Source organism: Numida meleagris, chromosome 1 (genome assembly GCF_002078875.1).
Source record: "Numida meleagris isolate 19003 breed g44 Domestic line chromosome 1, NumMel1.0, whole genome shotgun sequence".
Lineage (NCBI taxonomy): Eukaryota > Metazoa > Chordata > Aves > Galliformes > Numididae > Numida > Numida meleagris.
The window spans coordinates 20,061,235-20,076,827 of NC_034409.1; the positions used below are offsets into that span (position 1 = coordinate 20,061,235).

A 15,593-nucleotide genomic window follows, 5' to 3' on the forward strand; every position below is an offset into this window, starting at 1 on the left:
TTCTCTTCTATTTTGATTGTATCACTCAACTGTATTACTAGCAAATCTCATTAACACGTTCCTTCCCTTTGTGCCCTTGTGACTGATGAAAGCATTTATGTAAGACCTGAGTGTAATCCTTAAATAACCTTCCTATTGCCACTGCATAATTCAACATGAGCAGCTGAATTAGTTCTCCAAGGAAGGATTACGTACCCCAGCTTCCTCAAAACATCTCTTAGTTTTGAGTGTGAAACTACCTCAAACACTATGCTGAAATTCAGATTAAGCTTGCAGTCTTTTCACTACTTACAAAAACTCAAATAAACTTTGTATAAATTCATGTGAATTGTATTCTACTTTCCTTTTATCTTCATTTTTAATTAGTGTTTTCTGAAAAATCTCTTCAACTTTTACATAACCATAAGGTCAAACAAGCTTTAGTTAAAAAGATAGCTGTGGAGCCTTTTCCTACTGATTTTCCCATCTTTTTTAGCACAAATCCCATATAAAATTTATTTAATCAGAAACACAAGTATATATAAAATCCAGACTGTTACCTCAATGCAAAGACAAGGAAGGAGCTGAGAGTATTTCAGAGAAACTGATTTTAAAGAATCCTTCCCTTTTATCTGAAATGAAAAAGATGATCATGAATCCAGGCCAGTAAATAACTTTTAATACAGTTGAATAAAGACACAGAAGACCATTTCTGATAAGTATGATCTCAATTAGCATTTCTCCCCCGAAAACCTCAAGAAAGCAATGCATCAAGCCTTAACTCACCACAGCAAATTGTCCCACATCTTCACAGGTAAACCATTTGTGACACAAACGAATGTAATAATCTTGATCTCGAAGAAAGTTGGATACATTCACTGATATGATTTTCCTTGTCCTGTCTACATTATAGTCTAACTTTCCAGCTGAAAAAGAAAATTCAAAAATTAAGTTATTGTATCTGGTTCTTCATTACTTTGTATACTTCTGACTTTGTTGTTGCTTTATAAAAATAATGTTTTTAAAAACTTGATAGAGATAAAACAACATTTCTTACAAAGGATATTTGAATTCATTCTTTTCATATCCTGATATTCCTACAGGTAATCCCATTTTATGACATATAATAATTTTCAGAAGAATAAAATTCATTATTACTAATTTTTAATTAACACTGTCAATAATGAGAGGCCAAGACACCTACAGTTTGTACTTCAGCATCATTACTTGAAATATTATGCAGTTCATGTACGAATACTTGAAATATACACACTTATGCTACTTCAAAAGCTGATTATCCTAAAGCTGAAATCTCATTCCTTTGAAAATATGTGCAATTATGTTGGACAAGTAAGATACGTGGGGGCTTTTCTTTATTATTATTGTTCATAGGTATCTCAAAATCAGGATAGCAGTTTGGCCAATTAGTTTTAATCTCATTATGAGATCTGTTCATAGACAAAATATGAAACTAGTAATCTGAATTTCATGAAAAAGACACAAACCTGCTTCCAGATGTTTGAACATTGAATAGGTTGTCAATATCTTTATCTGATATCTAGCATTTACAAGTCAATATAGAGAAACACTGAAATTTTTCAACATATCCAACATATAATTTTAAGTAGCAGTTGTAAACAATTTTTTTCTGCTTATTCAGCTATGAAAACATATCATTGTAGAGGTCACAAGAAATATCCCACAACTTCAAGTTATACAGAAAATCAGCTCACCAAAACAAGCTGGAATATGCTTTCCCACATCACTGTTTCTGCAATCTGCAAAACAGAGGCCAGAATTTTCTTCAATACTGATTATTTATATAGATGTGGAACTAAGACTTCCAAATTATCCAATAGTTTCCCAACAGTAAAGCAATCTCATTCATCCCTTTTAAAGGCAGATTTTGATCCACCTCTAGATAGTGAAGGAAGTGGAGGAAGTACCACACACAATGACTGTGTCTTAACTTGCATAAAGGAGCTATCTCACCAGTGTGGGGTTTCTACTGCTAAACCTCTTCAGCAATTTAAGGTGGCAAACTAGGATACAACAGTACACTTCTTTACTCAGTAGCTAATAATAATATAAGTAGTAATAATTTCAGTTATGCCTTCCTTGAAACTTACTCCAGTTGTTCACTAGACTCATTCCTCTGCTATAAACAACTGTATATCTTCTATTCTGGTTTTCCTCTAGAATTGCAAATAATTACCCTCACTTAGTTCCCAGGGAGCTCGCCAGAACTAGAGGCCAACCAGCATCTTCAGAACTACTATCTAATACCTGTATCTCCACAATCTCAATCTTGAATTTAAAAGATTTTGCTTAACTGTGTATTGGAGCAGTATTTTGCTTTAATTGCCCCACACCACAATTTTCCACAGGAAAACATTTTCCTTTGTTTTCATTTGTTTGTTCTTCTCCCTGAAGTAGCTTAAAACTAGGCTTTATAAGGCCTTGTTTTTTCCCCTCTTCATTCACAAAGTACTATCTCCTTCAATAGTGAATTGGAGGGGAGGATTTAGCAAGAAAATGAAATACTTTTTAAATAGAATAGAGCTTTACTTAAGCAGCCACAGCATGTCTGATACTCTGTGCAAGGGGCTGTACCCCACCAATGGCCATGGGCTAGAGCAGCTGCCCACAGACTGTGGCAATGGGATGGCAGGACACGTACGGGCACTGGTCTGAACAAGGGGTCTCAGTTCATTTTTTGCACCACCACTTGCCTGCATCAGCCACATTGGTTGGACCACTGTGCTGAATCTACTTCAATATGCATATGATAGGCAATTTACACCCAAAAGAAGGACCAATGGTATCTTATCTCACTCAGTTACATAAAAACAAGTGACAGAACGGATAGCTAGTGAAAATAAGAAGATATTTCTTTACACTTTCTTATTAAACTTTCCTCAAGCTCTGAAACCACCTGGGGCCTAACAGAAGACAGCAGAATTTCCATCTTATGCACAAAGATCAAGCAGGACTGAGCCTGCTGGCAGAGATCGATCGCATGCCAACTACAGGAATGCAATTTTGGATAAACGCATAATGTAATTTTCCAAATATTTTGAAATATAAGCTCTAATATCTGGTGTTGTTTTGTTTTGTTTTTGGCAAGTCAGACATTTACATGCACTAAGTAAATCACCAAGATGTAGAATAAGACTGATTATGTCAGACATAACATAGAATCATTTAGATCAATGTATCCCAAAATGTAATACGCCTTTGCATTCAGATTCTGGTTTTGTTTGGAATTTTTGGGTTTGTTTTGTTTAGTCTTGTCTTGCCTTTCTCTTCGAAAATATGTCTTTTGAAAAACATTTGTTTGAAGATGTTTTCCTACCTTCAACATAGTATTCCTGACTCATCTTAACTTCACAGTAATTTGGTACTGTTTTCATGGTCACATAGATGTGTTGTGCTACATTGACTTCAAAGCAACTGAATTGAACCTGCACCTGTTTAAAACATTTATAGAATAAAGTTTGTGTGTGACTTCCAAAATGCATGAAAACCACTAGCTATGAGAGTTAAACAAGCAATATTTTTGTTTAAATTGATTTAAATTTGCAAGGAGCATTAAGCATTCTGAGATGCTGCAGAATTAAGAATGTAAAGAAAGCAGATGCTGTTTAATTAAAGGATTTCAAAGAGTGTTATTACTTCTAATCTAGGAGTTCGCTGTCATCTTCACTTCCAGAAAACCAAATATCCATGAGCTGTCAAGTAATAGTAAAAGCATAGAATTCACTGAACTAAAAACCAACTTACAACCAAAAGAGTTGTAAGCATTTTACAAGCACAAACAATTGCAGAATAGGAAAATATGTCTGTTAAAACATTTAGCATCAACTTTGGATAATTTGTTCATTCCAGTAAGCTTCTGAGAAAGTATTTTAGGAGACAAACATTGAGGTCCAATTATAGCAGGTCATTCCCTCACTGATAGTAATAGCTACTACATTCCATACAGACTTTCATTTCTATATACTCCTTTTTTGATACAAATACCTCTGGAGTGTAAAAGATTTGTCATGTTTCTGCTCACTGACCTGAAAGTAAGGAAATATTCCAAAATGCATTTGTTGAGTCATGCCTCTAAGACTCACCTTTCTCTGAAAGCTAATAATTGTTGATTGTCAGCCCTGCATTGCCTGTAGGGACTTTTGATCATCAGCCGATTATCCTGAGTGTAGACTGCAATTGCATTTTGGGAGTAGAAACTGTTTTCACACATGCAATCAATATAACAAAGCACATGAAGTAACATGTATATGGGATTAATAACAGTTATTCACCACTAGCTGAAAGCAAAAATTCCTCTTTTAAACAGTGGGTGAAAGATTGCTTTTTTTTTTTTTTCCATCTGCAGATTTTAATAACAAATACTTCTGGGTTTAGTTTAGTACAAAATCACACTCTGCTGTTGCAATTATTATCATGAGTTTAGAACAGATGTGCACAAGAGTTTAGGCACTTGGTTGTCTTCTAGGTGTGTAAATTCTATTGACATGGCTGGATCTAAATAAATGTAGGTGGTACATGACAGTATGCACTTAAGGGTCCCTGTGACATTGTGCTTCCTATCAACTGGAGTAACAAAAGCTTCCCCACAATTTGGTGGGTACAATTAGAAAGGAAACAAGATCAATTGAAAAGTAGGATTTATAGAGGCATCTTCTCTTGATAAAAGTTAAGCATAAGAAGTATAAAAATGGTGGAGAATCACATAAAGAAGACATTTTGTTATGGAGTTTCATTTGACACTACCGAAGCATACATTTCATTGCTGTTTTCCACAAAATCATTAAGACAATACAGAGAAATACAAAAACTTTGTTTTTCCGAAGGTTTATAAACATTTAAATGAAAAACAACCCCATAAAAATGAGTCTACCTTCTTTCCATTAAGTATCTTGCTTTTTTTCCTGGCGAATCTCACATTTGTGCACTGAGATTGCTGTGTGTCCAGTGAAAAAGAACATATTTCCAGCCCACGAATATTTTCTGAAATAAGTTAGGAATACATTTCAAAAATGTGATTTGAACATCTTTAACAGAAAAATAAGATATACCATATTCTAAGCTTTCCAAGTGAAAAGTACATGTATTTTATCTCTGCAAAAAAAAAATGGGACAATATGTCTAACATGCACATGGAGGTGGGAGCCTCCACAGATTTAATACAGATTGCTATGAATTAAGGCTTCAATTATGCAAACTGTCATGCAAATGATAAAGCATGAATTACACAATGAGTGAAGCACACCAGGAAATATCTAAACAATAACACACTAAGTACATGAATGGCAGGATGTTGGTAAAAATAAACTATGCCCTCCAAAATTGAGTGCTTTCATTTTATTTTGGTGTAGAATTGTAACTTCAGAACAAAATACAGTTTCTTCTGTTGGCGCAGCCACTCATGCCGACATTGCCACGGCGGATGGAATCTGTGTTTATGTGTGTGTGCAAATACTCGTGTGTGAGAGAGAAGAAAGAAAGGGCAGCAGTACTCCGAGGGAAACTGGTAGAGCACAACTGTAATATGCTGGAAGTAAAATGTCAATTCTCATTCCTTTGAGAAATTCCAGGGCTTTTCCTGGTTTGTAGTTAAATAGTTCCATAAAAAATCTGATACAACCACATGAAAACAGCTTGGACACAAGCATTACACTACAGAACAAAAATTGACAGAATAGCAAGAAGCAAACCGAAATGATTCAGTAGCAAATCTGCTTCCTACCATCCAGACTCAGAATTCCTTTAATGTTTAAATGAAGAGAGCATGGGCTTCCTTGGACACATTTAATAACTGTTGAGATCTTCATGCTTTTCAGTACCATAGAAGACAAAGATGCAGGAGCACTGTGGCAGAAGCTATTAAAAATGCCAGCTGCAAATATAAAACACAAAGAGAAATCACAGTGTGCACAGGATATTTCTGGGGGAGGAAGCACCAAAGATGAAACTCCAGCTCTGCGGAAATCAGTAGGGAAGTCACCACTGACTTCAATAAAACCAACAGTTTACCTAAGATGCTCATATGACCACAGCAAGCACACAGCCAATTGATCTCACTAGCAATGCAGTGGGAAAGAACTACATTATAGATGGGGATTGATAATAAATTTCCTGGTTTAGGAAATTATGAACTCAAAAAATGAAATCATATTTCTAACGGTTAAGGGTAGTAGAGTGCAGCTAGACTAACAGAACTTCTAAACAATTAGGTCTTCCAAACCATGGCTAGACTAATAATTTAAGCTTTTTTTTTTTTTTTTTTTTTTTTTTTAACCAAAAACTTTGCCTGCATGTTGTGATTACCCTCATAAGTAGTATTCCACTTTTAGGAGTCATTGGCTGATAGTCTCAGCTGATGTTAAATATAATTTTCACACAAGAGAGTCTCAGCTGATGTTAAATATAATTTTCACACAAGAGGGCACCATTGCATTCCTAGTGACGAAAAAAATCCCCTGCACCTATGAGATTTCTTTCCAGTAAGAGATGAAAAACAAAAACAAAACAAAAAAATCCATTACCCAGGCTTCCTCCAAGGTGTAAATGGAAGCCTCTGAACAGAACTACTATATCTCATCTTATTTTCCTAAGCCAATTTAGTCATGCCTCAAAGCCTTTGGACATGGGTTTGCACAACAGTCTTCTGTAGACTAAAGTAAAAGAAAAACCAGTCTTAAGGCCTCATGTCTCACCAGTTAGCCATATTTCATCTCTTTCTACTTCCCAGACTGCTCAGCAAAGAAACTGGTCATTCATTTATGAGTTTATGTTAGTACAGTGGATGTAATCCCCAGTGCATGCCTGAGGCTTCTCTATCTCAAATTCATTGTTTGTAGTCCCAAAAATTAGAGTTCAAGAGACTGTCAAAATGAATAGCTAGGGAATTGGGTTTTGTCCTTTGGCTTTGTGGTTTACAGTGCAGCACACCTCATTTTATCTGCAACTATATGATAGCAGTTTCTTTGAAATATTCATTATCCTCCTAACTTCAGCATGAAAGTTAAAAGACACTTGAGTAAGACAAAGTATTTCACAGCTCATTCACCTTTTCAACCTTTTGACTCTTGTTAGTCATGCTGCTAAGCATACTCCTAGAAGGTGTCCAGTTATTATGGAGAAAAGCATAGTATGTAAGTGCAATGGCATAATACTGTGCTTACCATAAAAAATACAGAATAGCATAGAACCATAGAATTATCTAGGTTGACCTTTGAGATCATCAAGACCAACCATGAACCTGACCTGCCACAGTCCCTCCTCTCCCACAGCTTGGGACCATTTCCTCACATCCTAATAATCCTACTTTAAATTATTAGGAAAGTGTGCGGCCTTCAGTGTCTAGCCAATAATTATTGTCAAGGCATGGATTCTCACTGGCTCACTTGGAAGATGCATCCAGTGTTCTCCCAGAGGAAAGGTAGAACGGAAAGACAAAGCATATCCTTATTTACTCCTTCAGTCATGAAGAAAAGTGCTCTAAGTGTAAAGACTGAAAGAATAATAACCTGTACAAGAGCACTTTCTAGCACTTTCGCTTCCCATTTCAAGCAGAAGCCCATTCTCAGGGATCAAATTCTGATACATGCAGAACATGAAGACAGGCTGATATAAATGTGGTACTTTGGCTTGACTCTGTCAGGCCTTAAGGTGCCCTCACATTTGGTATCAGGAGATATCACAAGTCAAAAAATACAAAATACCTGAATCTCCACTACATTAACCTGTGGTTTTCTTGCCATTAAACACACTGTAGGTTATTCTGACCTTAACTAAGTGGAAAAGCGGGAAAAGAAGGACACTTTTCATCAACTGACAGTGAACCCAACTCTCAGTTATCCAAGGTAATACCAGCAGTGAGAGAAGCAAAACAAAGAACAAGCACAGGTCATTCAAAATGCACAAATGAGGCTATAAGAGGAGTACATTGACTTTTGGAGCATTTTTAAACATAGAATCATAGAATCATAGAATGACTTGGGTTGGAAAGGACCTCAGGGATCATCAAGCTCCAACCCCCCTGCCACAGGCAGGGCCTCCAACCTCCACATCTAATACTAGACCAGGCTGCCTAGGGCCCCATCCAACCTGGCCTTGAACACCTCCAGGGATGGGGGCATCCACAACCTCTCTGGGTAGCCTGTTCCAGCAGCTCACCTCTCTCTCAATAAAGAACTTCCCCCTGATATCCAACCTAAATCTTCCCTTCTTCAACTTAAAACCATTTCCCCTTGTCCTGCCATTACCTACCCTTTCATAGAGTTGACTCCCCTCCTGCTTGTAGGCTCCCTTTAGGTACTTTGGAGATAAGGATGTGGTGGGGGACCATGTCAAAGGCCTTGCACAAGTCCAGGTAAATGACACTGGTAGCCTTCCCTTTGTCCACCAATGACATCGCTCCATCACAGAAGGCCACCAGATTGGTTAGGCATGACCTTCCCCTAGTGAAGCCGTGCTGGCTGTCTCGGATCACACGCCCATTCCTCATGTGATCTAGCATGTCATCCAGGAGGATCTGTCCCATGGTCTTCCCAGGCACAGAGGTGAGACTCACTGGCCTGTAGTTCCCCGGGTCCTCCTTGCTCCCTTTTTTATAAATGGGAGTGATATAACCCTTTTTTCAGTAACCCAGGACCTCACCTGACAGCCATGACTTTTCAAATATGATGGAGAGCGGCTCAGCAACCATCTCAGCCAGGTCCTTCAGAACCCTGGGAACATGTTTCCACAAAGATGAAGCAGACTTAAGAAGTACAGTGCATAGCAGCCAGATGTGAACATTCTATTCCATTTTCCAAGAATGGGTTGTGTAATAATCCTGAAGGTGTCTCAAGATGGAGAGTTATTCTACAACACCCAATCAATCCACCCAGTTAATTATACTGCAGAACTACTTGATAATTATTAATATTACTAATGTGCTAAAAATGTAATGACCAGTTTTACTTTCAGCTCTTTGCTCAAAACATGTTTTCTTGGATTTCTTCAGCCACTTGGTCTATCCATTTCAGATCAGGGCTGCCAGATCTACCTACATTGAATACATTGAATGATAAGCAGTTAGGTGCACCTGCCCTAAATAACCAGTCTATGTTATTTCCATAAGAAAATAAGCAGTATCTGAAATAAGTCAATAAATTTTTTCAGATTAGTTCCTCAGTTGTCAATTGCTTGATCAAGGCCTTACCTTGCCTACTTTTATGTCTGTGTAGAAATGATTCAAGGGAAGAGGAATGTGATACTTCTTGACAAAGTGTTCTATCTGAGTGAATTTGACCATATTATTTGATCCTATATATTTTTAAGGGAGATTGTTTTGAGCCAATTGAATTTTATCCTTAGTTATTACTGCTTGAGGTATAGTATTATTAGATGTCACAGGCTTTGCCTCTCTAAGGAGAATCCCAGGTCATTCCTAGGTGCATTACCAACATTGGATCAGTATGATCAGTTTTAGAACTGCTGCATCAGTATGCAGGGACACTGCTTTTCTTGGTCATGGTTTTTACATTCAAACTGAGAACAACTGAGCAATACACTGGATAAAATGAAAAGACTCTTTCACTTTGGATTTTTTTTTGGATTAATTTTAGGAATTTTTTTCCATTAATTTTGGGAATTGCAAAAGATGCCACAAAACTCATCAATAATAATTTAAATGAATTATATCATGCATGAAGATATTAGTTTCAATCTCAATAAATGCATGATACAAGAAAGAGCTTACAGAAAAGAATTTATTTGCTATAAATCATCACCGACATTTCAGTAATCACAAAAGGAGACACTTCTGACTAATTCCTCAGTAAACTCTTCCCTTACCATCTTTAATCCTCCTCCCCACTTAAATAGTTTCCTCTGGAATGGACACCTCTTTCTCATGAGTAGTTTGATCTACACCACAGAAGACATAAAGGAACATCTTGCTACACAAACCGTCTCCTAAGCAAATCTTGCCTAAACTTTATGTTTGTGAATTTTAACTGTAATTAGCCCTACATGAGAGAAGGATTGTTGCTGTAATAAAAGAATCCTTAATTATGGACAGATATAAACCAAGGCATAAAGAAGCCAAGACTTATTATTCAGTATGTAGACACTTTCCTTGTACTTTTGCCATCAGCTTAACCACAGCAGATTATTTTTTTATCTATCTGTTGATGCAACAATCAACCTAGAACTGTCATGACAGCAAAACACACCTTAGTATCCTTGGATAATAGAAGCCAGAGCTGAGCAATGAATACGCAATAGAAATGATTGGATGGATAATTTGAAGCCCCAGGCAAGAAGATGAAATTGGAGAACAGGAAAAACAAAAAGAAAGCAGAGAATGCCCATTAAGAATAGGCCCAGGGCAACTTCCGAAAGAAACTCCTAACTGTTTTCTTTTTTTTCTGGTATTTCTTCCCCACAAGAATGCTAAGAATTTCTACTACTTAGGATATTGACAGGGATACATCTGTTAGCATATATACTGTGCACTGAAATTGCTTCAATGGGGCATCATTCCACAAGTATAAATTGCAGTAACATTTCAAACCTATTTGCATATGATTTACCACAGTATCTGCTGCATCTGTACATTATGATGATTCAACAGTCTTCATAAACAAACTAGGTACACTCACCTAAGATAACAACGTGATGCATTTATGTTAACAAATATCAAAATCTGCAACTTAAAAGTACTTGAACCAGTTATGAAATTGATTACAGTTCAGTTTTCTCTTTTACAATAGATTTCAATACAGAGTAAATTCAGAAGAGTTCCACAGTTGTATGTTCAGGAAGTATTTCAGACTTGCAAGAATGATGAATGGTACGATGTTACACTATGTCAAATATATTTTCGGAGTGATTTTAAAATTAAGGGGTCTTGAAAAAGTACAGTTAATTTAAAATACTGCAGTAGCCTTAATGTACTACTAATAGTTTGTGAGAAGGGGAGGGAGAAGGCAGAAACAAAGCTCTACTGCCAAACACTACAGAGCTGATATCCACAAATTCTGCAGAATTTTTGGTGCAGCTAAAAGCAATGACTACTGCAAAAGTGCTGTATTACACATTAAAGGTCTTCTGAGGTAATTTTACCTCAAAAATAATTAATACGAAGTATGACTATAGAAAAGGAAGTATGGAAATAAGTATACACCCAATGTTGCACAAGACAACTAGGATGAAGACTGAAAAAAATGTTTTTTCGTCACCCCTGTAAGGCTGAGTCATCCTATGTGTTGCTCGTATTAAAGATAGCTGATAAGTCATTTTCAGGCAGTACTGAAAACCTACAATCTGCTCTGCTTGATGTACACTGTATTGGAAGATACGGATCTTCAGCTTACAAGCTCTTCAAGCCCAAAGAATATATCCAGCTCAGAGTTAAACTAGTTTAAGCTTATATACATCATAAGGTGCTTACCTTTGGCAGGCAAAGGAGAGGAAGATCCCCTCTTGCCTTCCTCCCAGCATGTAATTCACTTTGACCTAAGATTAAATCACCATCTTCTGTTATCAGTACTGTCTCCACTATCTAGATTTGCATTTGTGTAATACCTAGCAATTATTTTAGCTCATAATCAACAGTATTGCAAGTGTCCTTCCCTTAGAGGCCAGAGTTATAGGGTTTGGTTTCCTCAGCCTGTGCTACCCAAAGGCATGAAGGCAAGCTTCAGCTTGGCAAAGTTCAGTACCCATTTCTCTCTTATTCTATGACTCCTTCCATGCAGTTTGTGTAACTGGCAGATCAGCTGTCTAACTCAAATAAGACTCATTCACAGCCCTGATCCAGTCACTGATGGTTCAATCTCTTCACTAGTAGAAGGCTAATGACTTTTTCAAGCGGGACTTTTAATTGCATCCTTCCCAAAGCCATGTTCTTTCTCTACACCTCAACAGTATGTGTCCCATAAATATTATGCCTTCAGAATAAGACTCAGGACAACTGCCATCCAGCTCACTGCCCCACCCAATAGCATCAGAACCTCACATGTCTGTGGTTCACTAACAGAGCTTCTCTGTGTCCATGGGTATTCTGCCATGAGAATCCAGGAAAGGCTTTCTGAAGATAAGCAGCGCTCAGAGCTGAGCCTCCAGGTACAACCGTCCTCTGAAAGAGGACAGCCTGCAAGGCACTTGCGTTGTACTTCCTTGTCAAGCAAGTATGCACACTGGAGGAGTGACTGATGGAGGCTTCAGAGTTTAGGAAATTCAAGAGCCTATATTGCTACTGTAGCCAAAAATAGTAAGTAAAAGCAAAGTAAACATGTGAGTGAAATGTCCAAGCAAATTCTCCCAATGACTATCTATGGTTAAGAAAACTGTCAAGCAATAATGCACAATTATTAACCTATTATTTACTACAGCCTACCAATTTCCTACGTTTGGAACACGGAAACTTGGATTCATACTGGAAGAGGGGAGGTTTGGGTTAGATGTTCAGAAGAAATTCATTACTCACAGGGTTGTAGGCAGTGGAACAAGCTGCCCAGAGAAGCTGTAGGTGCCCCATTCCTGGAGGCATTCAAGACCAGGCTTAATGGGTTACTGAGCAGCCTGATCCTGGGGGACAGGGGAGTTGGAACTATATGATCTTTGTTGTCCCTTCCAACCCAAGCCATTCTATGATTCTATGATTCTTTGATTCTATGACACAGTGATCTAAAGTGACCAGGAAAGTGGATCTATTATCTGCAATAAATTATCTTTATTTTCCAAAAATAAATGCAGTAAAAAGTGAATGATGTATACTCACTGGAAGGTTTACTTTTACAATGAATTCCCTGCAAACAGAAAAAAATAGATATTATAATAGGTCTTCTGAGATGATGATAAAAATAAATATTATTTAATCATTATACACATGTATAAACATACTTATAAAAAGTAAGCAGTCCTTAACAGAAATCAATTTTTAAATTAAAACGGATTTTCAAATACAGTGAAAATGCTAGTTCGTATGATGGCCAGATAAGTTTAGGGACACATGATCAGTGTTATCCATATTTTCATGTATTTTCTACTGAGTTGTAACTGTTACAAGTCTAAAGTTCCATCAAACTGAGACCTCAATCAGACACTGCCCAACAAAAAAAAAAAAAACAAAAAAACAAAAACATAGCTTTAAAAAAAAAATAGTTTATTTATTGATTCAGACATAAATAAACATAAATAAATAAACCAGGCAAAGAAAACAAGTGACTTTTTAATGGAAGATATCTATAAAACTTATGAATATTAGATAAGTTTTAGAAGGTCACACCAGGCCAACAGGGCGTATTACAATCAACTGCAAATGAAGTTGAGGAATAGGACTTGCCAGTTTATTTCTGAGAACTATCTGGCTCATAATCCTGAAATTGAAATTACTCAGGCACAATACCACGTCAAGTGAGTAAGTTTCTTTTTTTGTAAGAGGCAAAGTGAACCTGATATTGAGATTTGAGCAGGTTTCCAGCTGTCTTTCAGACAGGCTACACCCATTTTCCAAGTAAAATAAACACTCAACCACACACCAAAATTCTGTAGAATATAAAAATAACAAATATTATTTTGAATACTGTGTATCACTTTCTAAATACAGGATATTACCAAACCAAAAAAATTATTTTCCTGCTGTTCTGGCATTCAAGCTTCTGATATAACACTTCTACCAGCATTCCTTTCTGTATGGCATAAAGTATATTCCCCTCTACTTTCTTTTAAAATCAGTGCATTATTCACAGAGATGCTTTTGTCACAACTGCAAAAGAAGCAGGCATCACCTTGTCTCCTCTGCTCTCAGATGGACTGGCAGCCGTTAGTCCTTTTAAAGCATTTCAGGACCCTGCCAGTAAGCCAACAATCCATGAGATTTAGAGCCAGCGAAAGTCTCTCAGCAGACATTTGGAAGTTCTCAAGTTGTAGACAAATACCGTCAGCAGCCCGGGTGAGTACTAGCATGTCATAAAAGAACTATTACTTGGTCTTCTATGTGGCTGTCACCCACAGGTCTTTCTGTCCACCCCATAAACACAGCTGTAAAATCTAATTTCTGAAAGTGTGAAATGACAGCCCTGTGGTAGCTGTACACATGCATGGTCTTACCCCAGAGTAGCTGAAAAGTGTTTCTGCCCTTCATGGCTACATTTGGCCACTGCAGTAAAAGAGAATGAAAAACATTTTAAAAATATATTAACAGTAAGAGGAGAATCTCCATCCTTTACTGGATGCGTCAGGGAACGTGACCACTGAGAATAAGGAAAAGGCTGAGGTTCTCAGTGCCTTCTTTACATCTCTCTTTAAAAGTCAGACCAGTTATCCTCAGGGTACTCTACTCCCTGACCTGGAAGTCTTGGATGGGGAGCAGAATAAACCCCCCATGATTCAGGTGGAAACAGTCAGAGATCTACTACTCTACCTGAACTACCACGAGTCCATTGGGCTGGATGGGATCCACCTGAGGGTGCTGAGGGAGCTGGCGGATGTGATTGCCAAGCCACTTTCCACCATCTATCAGCATTCCTGGTCAACCAGAGATGTCCCAATGGACTGGAGGCTTGCCAATGTGACCCATTTACAAGAAAGGTCGTAATGTCAGCCTGACCTAGGTGCCAGGGAAGGTTATGAAACAGACCATCTTGAGTGAGATCACACAGCATGAGCAGGACAACCAGGGGATCAGGCCTAGACAACCTGGTTAACAAAAGGCAGGTCCTGATTAACCAACCCAATCTCCTTCTGAGTAACCCGCCTGGTGGATGAGGGAAAGGCTGTTGAAGTAGTCTACCCATACTTCAGCAAAGCCTTTGACACTGTCTCCCACACTATTCTCCTGGGGAAGCTGGCAGCCTATGGATTGAACAGGTACACTCTGTGCTGGGTAAAGAACTGGCTGGAGGGCCAGGCCTAGAGAGAGGTGGTACATGGAGTTAAATCCAGCTGATGACCAGTCACAAGTGGTGCTCCCCAGGGGTCAGTGTTGGGGCCCATCCTGTTTAATATCTTTATTGATGATTTGGATGAAGGAATTGAGTGCACCCTCAGTAAGTCTGCAGATAACACCAAGTCGGGGGGCTCATGTCCAGGTTTTCATCCATCAGGACCTCCAAGGAAATCAAACTTCTTTACGTAACTGTTCTAAAACTGGGGTACTTCTATTTCAGTGGTTTCATAAATTCCTCAGATCCCCCGAAGGAGTAAAAAATGTAACTGATGTGACCTTATTTCTCCTGCAATATGTTCATAGATATATTTGTCACTTACAAATTACTTCTGAAGAAAGACTTCGTAGTTTGCTGATTTTCACAATGCAGATTCATTAATAGAAAGAAGAATATAGCTTTCTCACTTACTCACTGTAACACTAATCTAATAGAAGCAGAACATGCCAACTCATACAAAACTCCGCTGGAATTTTAACTGCAGTTTCAAAGCCCTAATTTTGAACTAATTTTTAATGAGACCCTGCAGGAGTATGCAGGAGGACAACTTGAATTCAGTCTCCTTTGCTTGAGGTTTTTGATGGCCTTAGGAAATGGAATAGACAAATACACAAACTGCAAAAAATTCAATGAGTGAGTGAGCTAGGAAGCTAGATTTTT

At 37.8% G+C, this 15,593-nt stretch overlaps 1 protein-coding gene across 3 annotated transcripts in view; it reads right to left on the bottom strand.

Annotated features, from left to right (window-relative positions):
- IL17REL (interleukin 17 receptor E like) overlaps positions 1 to 15,593 on the bottom strand; it is a 42,668-nt gene that overhangs the window by 12,636 nt on the left and 14,439 nt on the right. For all 3 annotated transcript variants that reach the window (XM_021384728.1, XM_021384729.1, XM_021384727.1), the window contains exons 2-8: positions 12,767 to 12,794; positions 5,738 to 5,887; positions 4,889 to 4,998; positions 3,335 to 3,449; positions 1,713 to 1,757; positions 766 to 905; positions 540 to 611 (exon numbers count right to left, since the gene is read on the bottom strand). In XM_021384728.1, the coding sequence (XP_021240403.1) occupies positions 540 to 611; positions 766 to 905; positions 1,713 to 1,757; positions 3,335 to 3,449; positions 4,889 to 4,998; positions 5,738 to 5,887; positions 12,767 to 12,794 (660 nt within the window). The remainder of the gene's footprint in view (positions 1 to 539; positions 612 to 765; positions 906 to 1,712; positions 1,758 to 3,334; positions 3,450 to 4,888; positions 4,999 to 5,737; positions 5,888 to 12,766; positions 12,795 to 15,593) is intronic.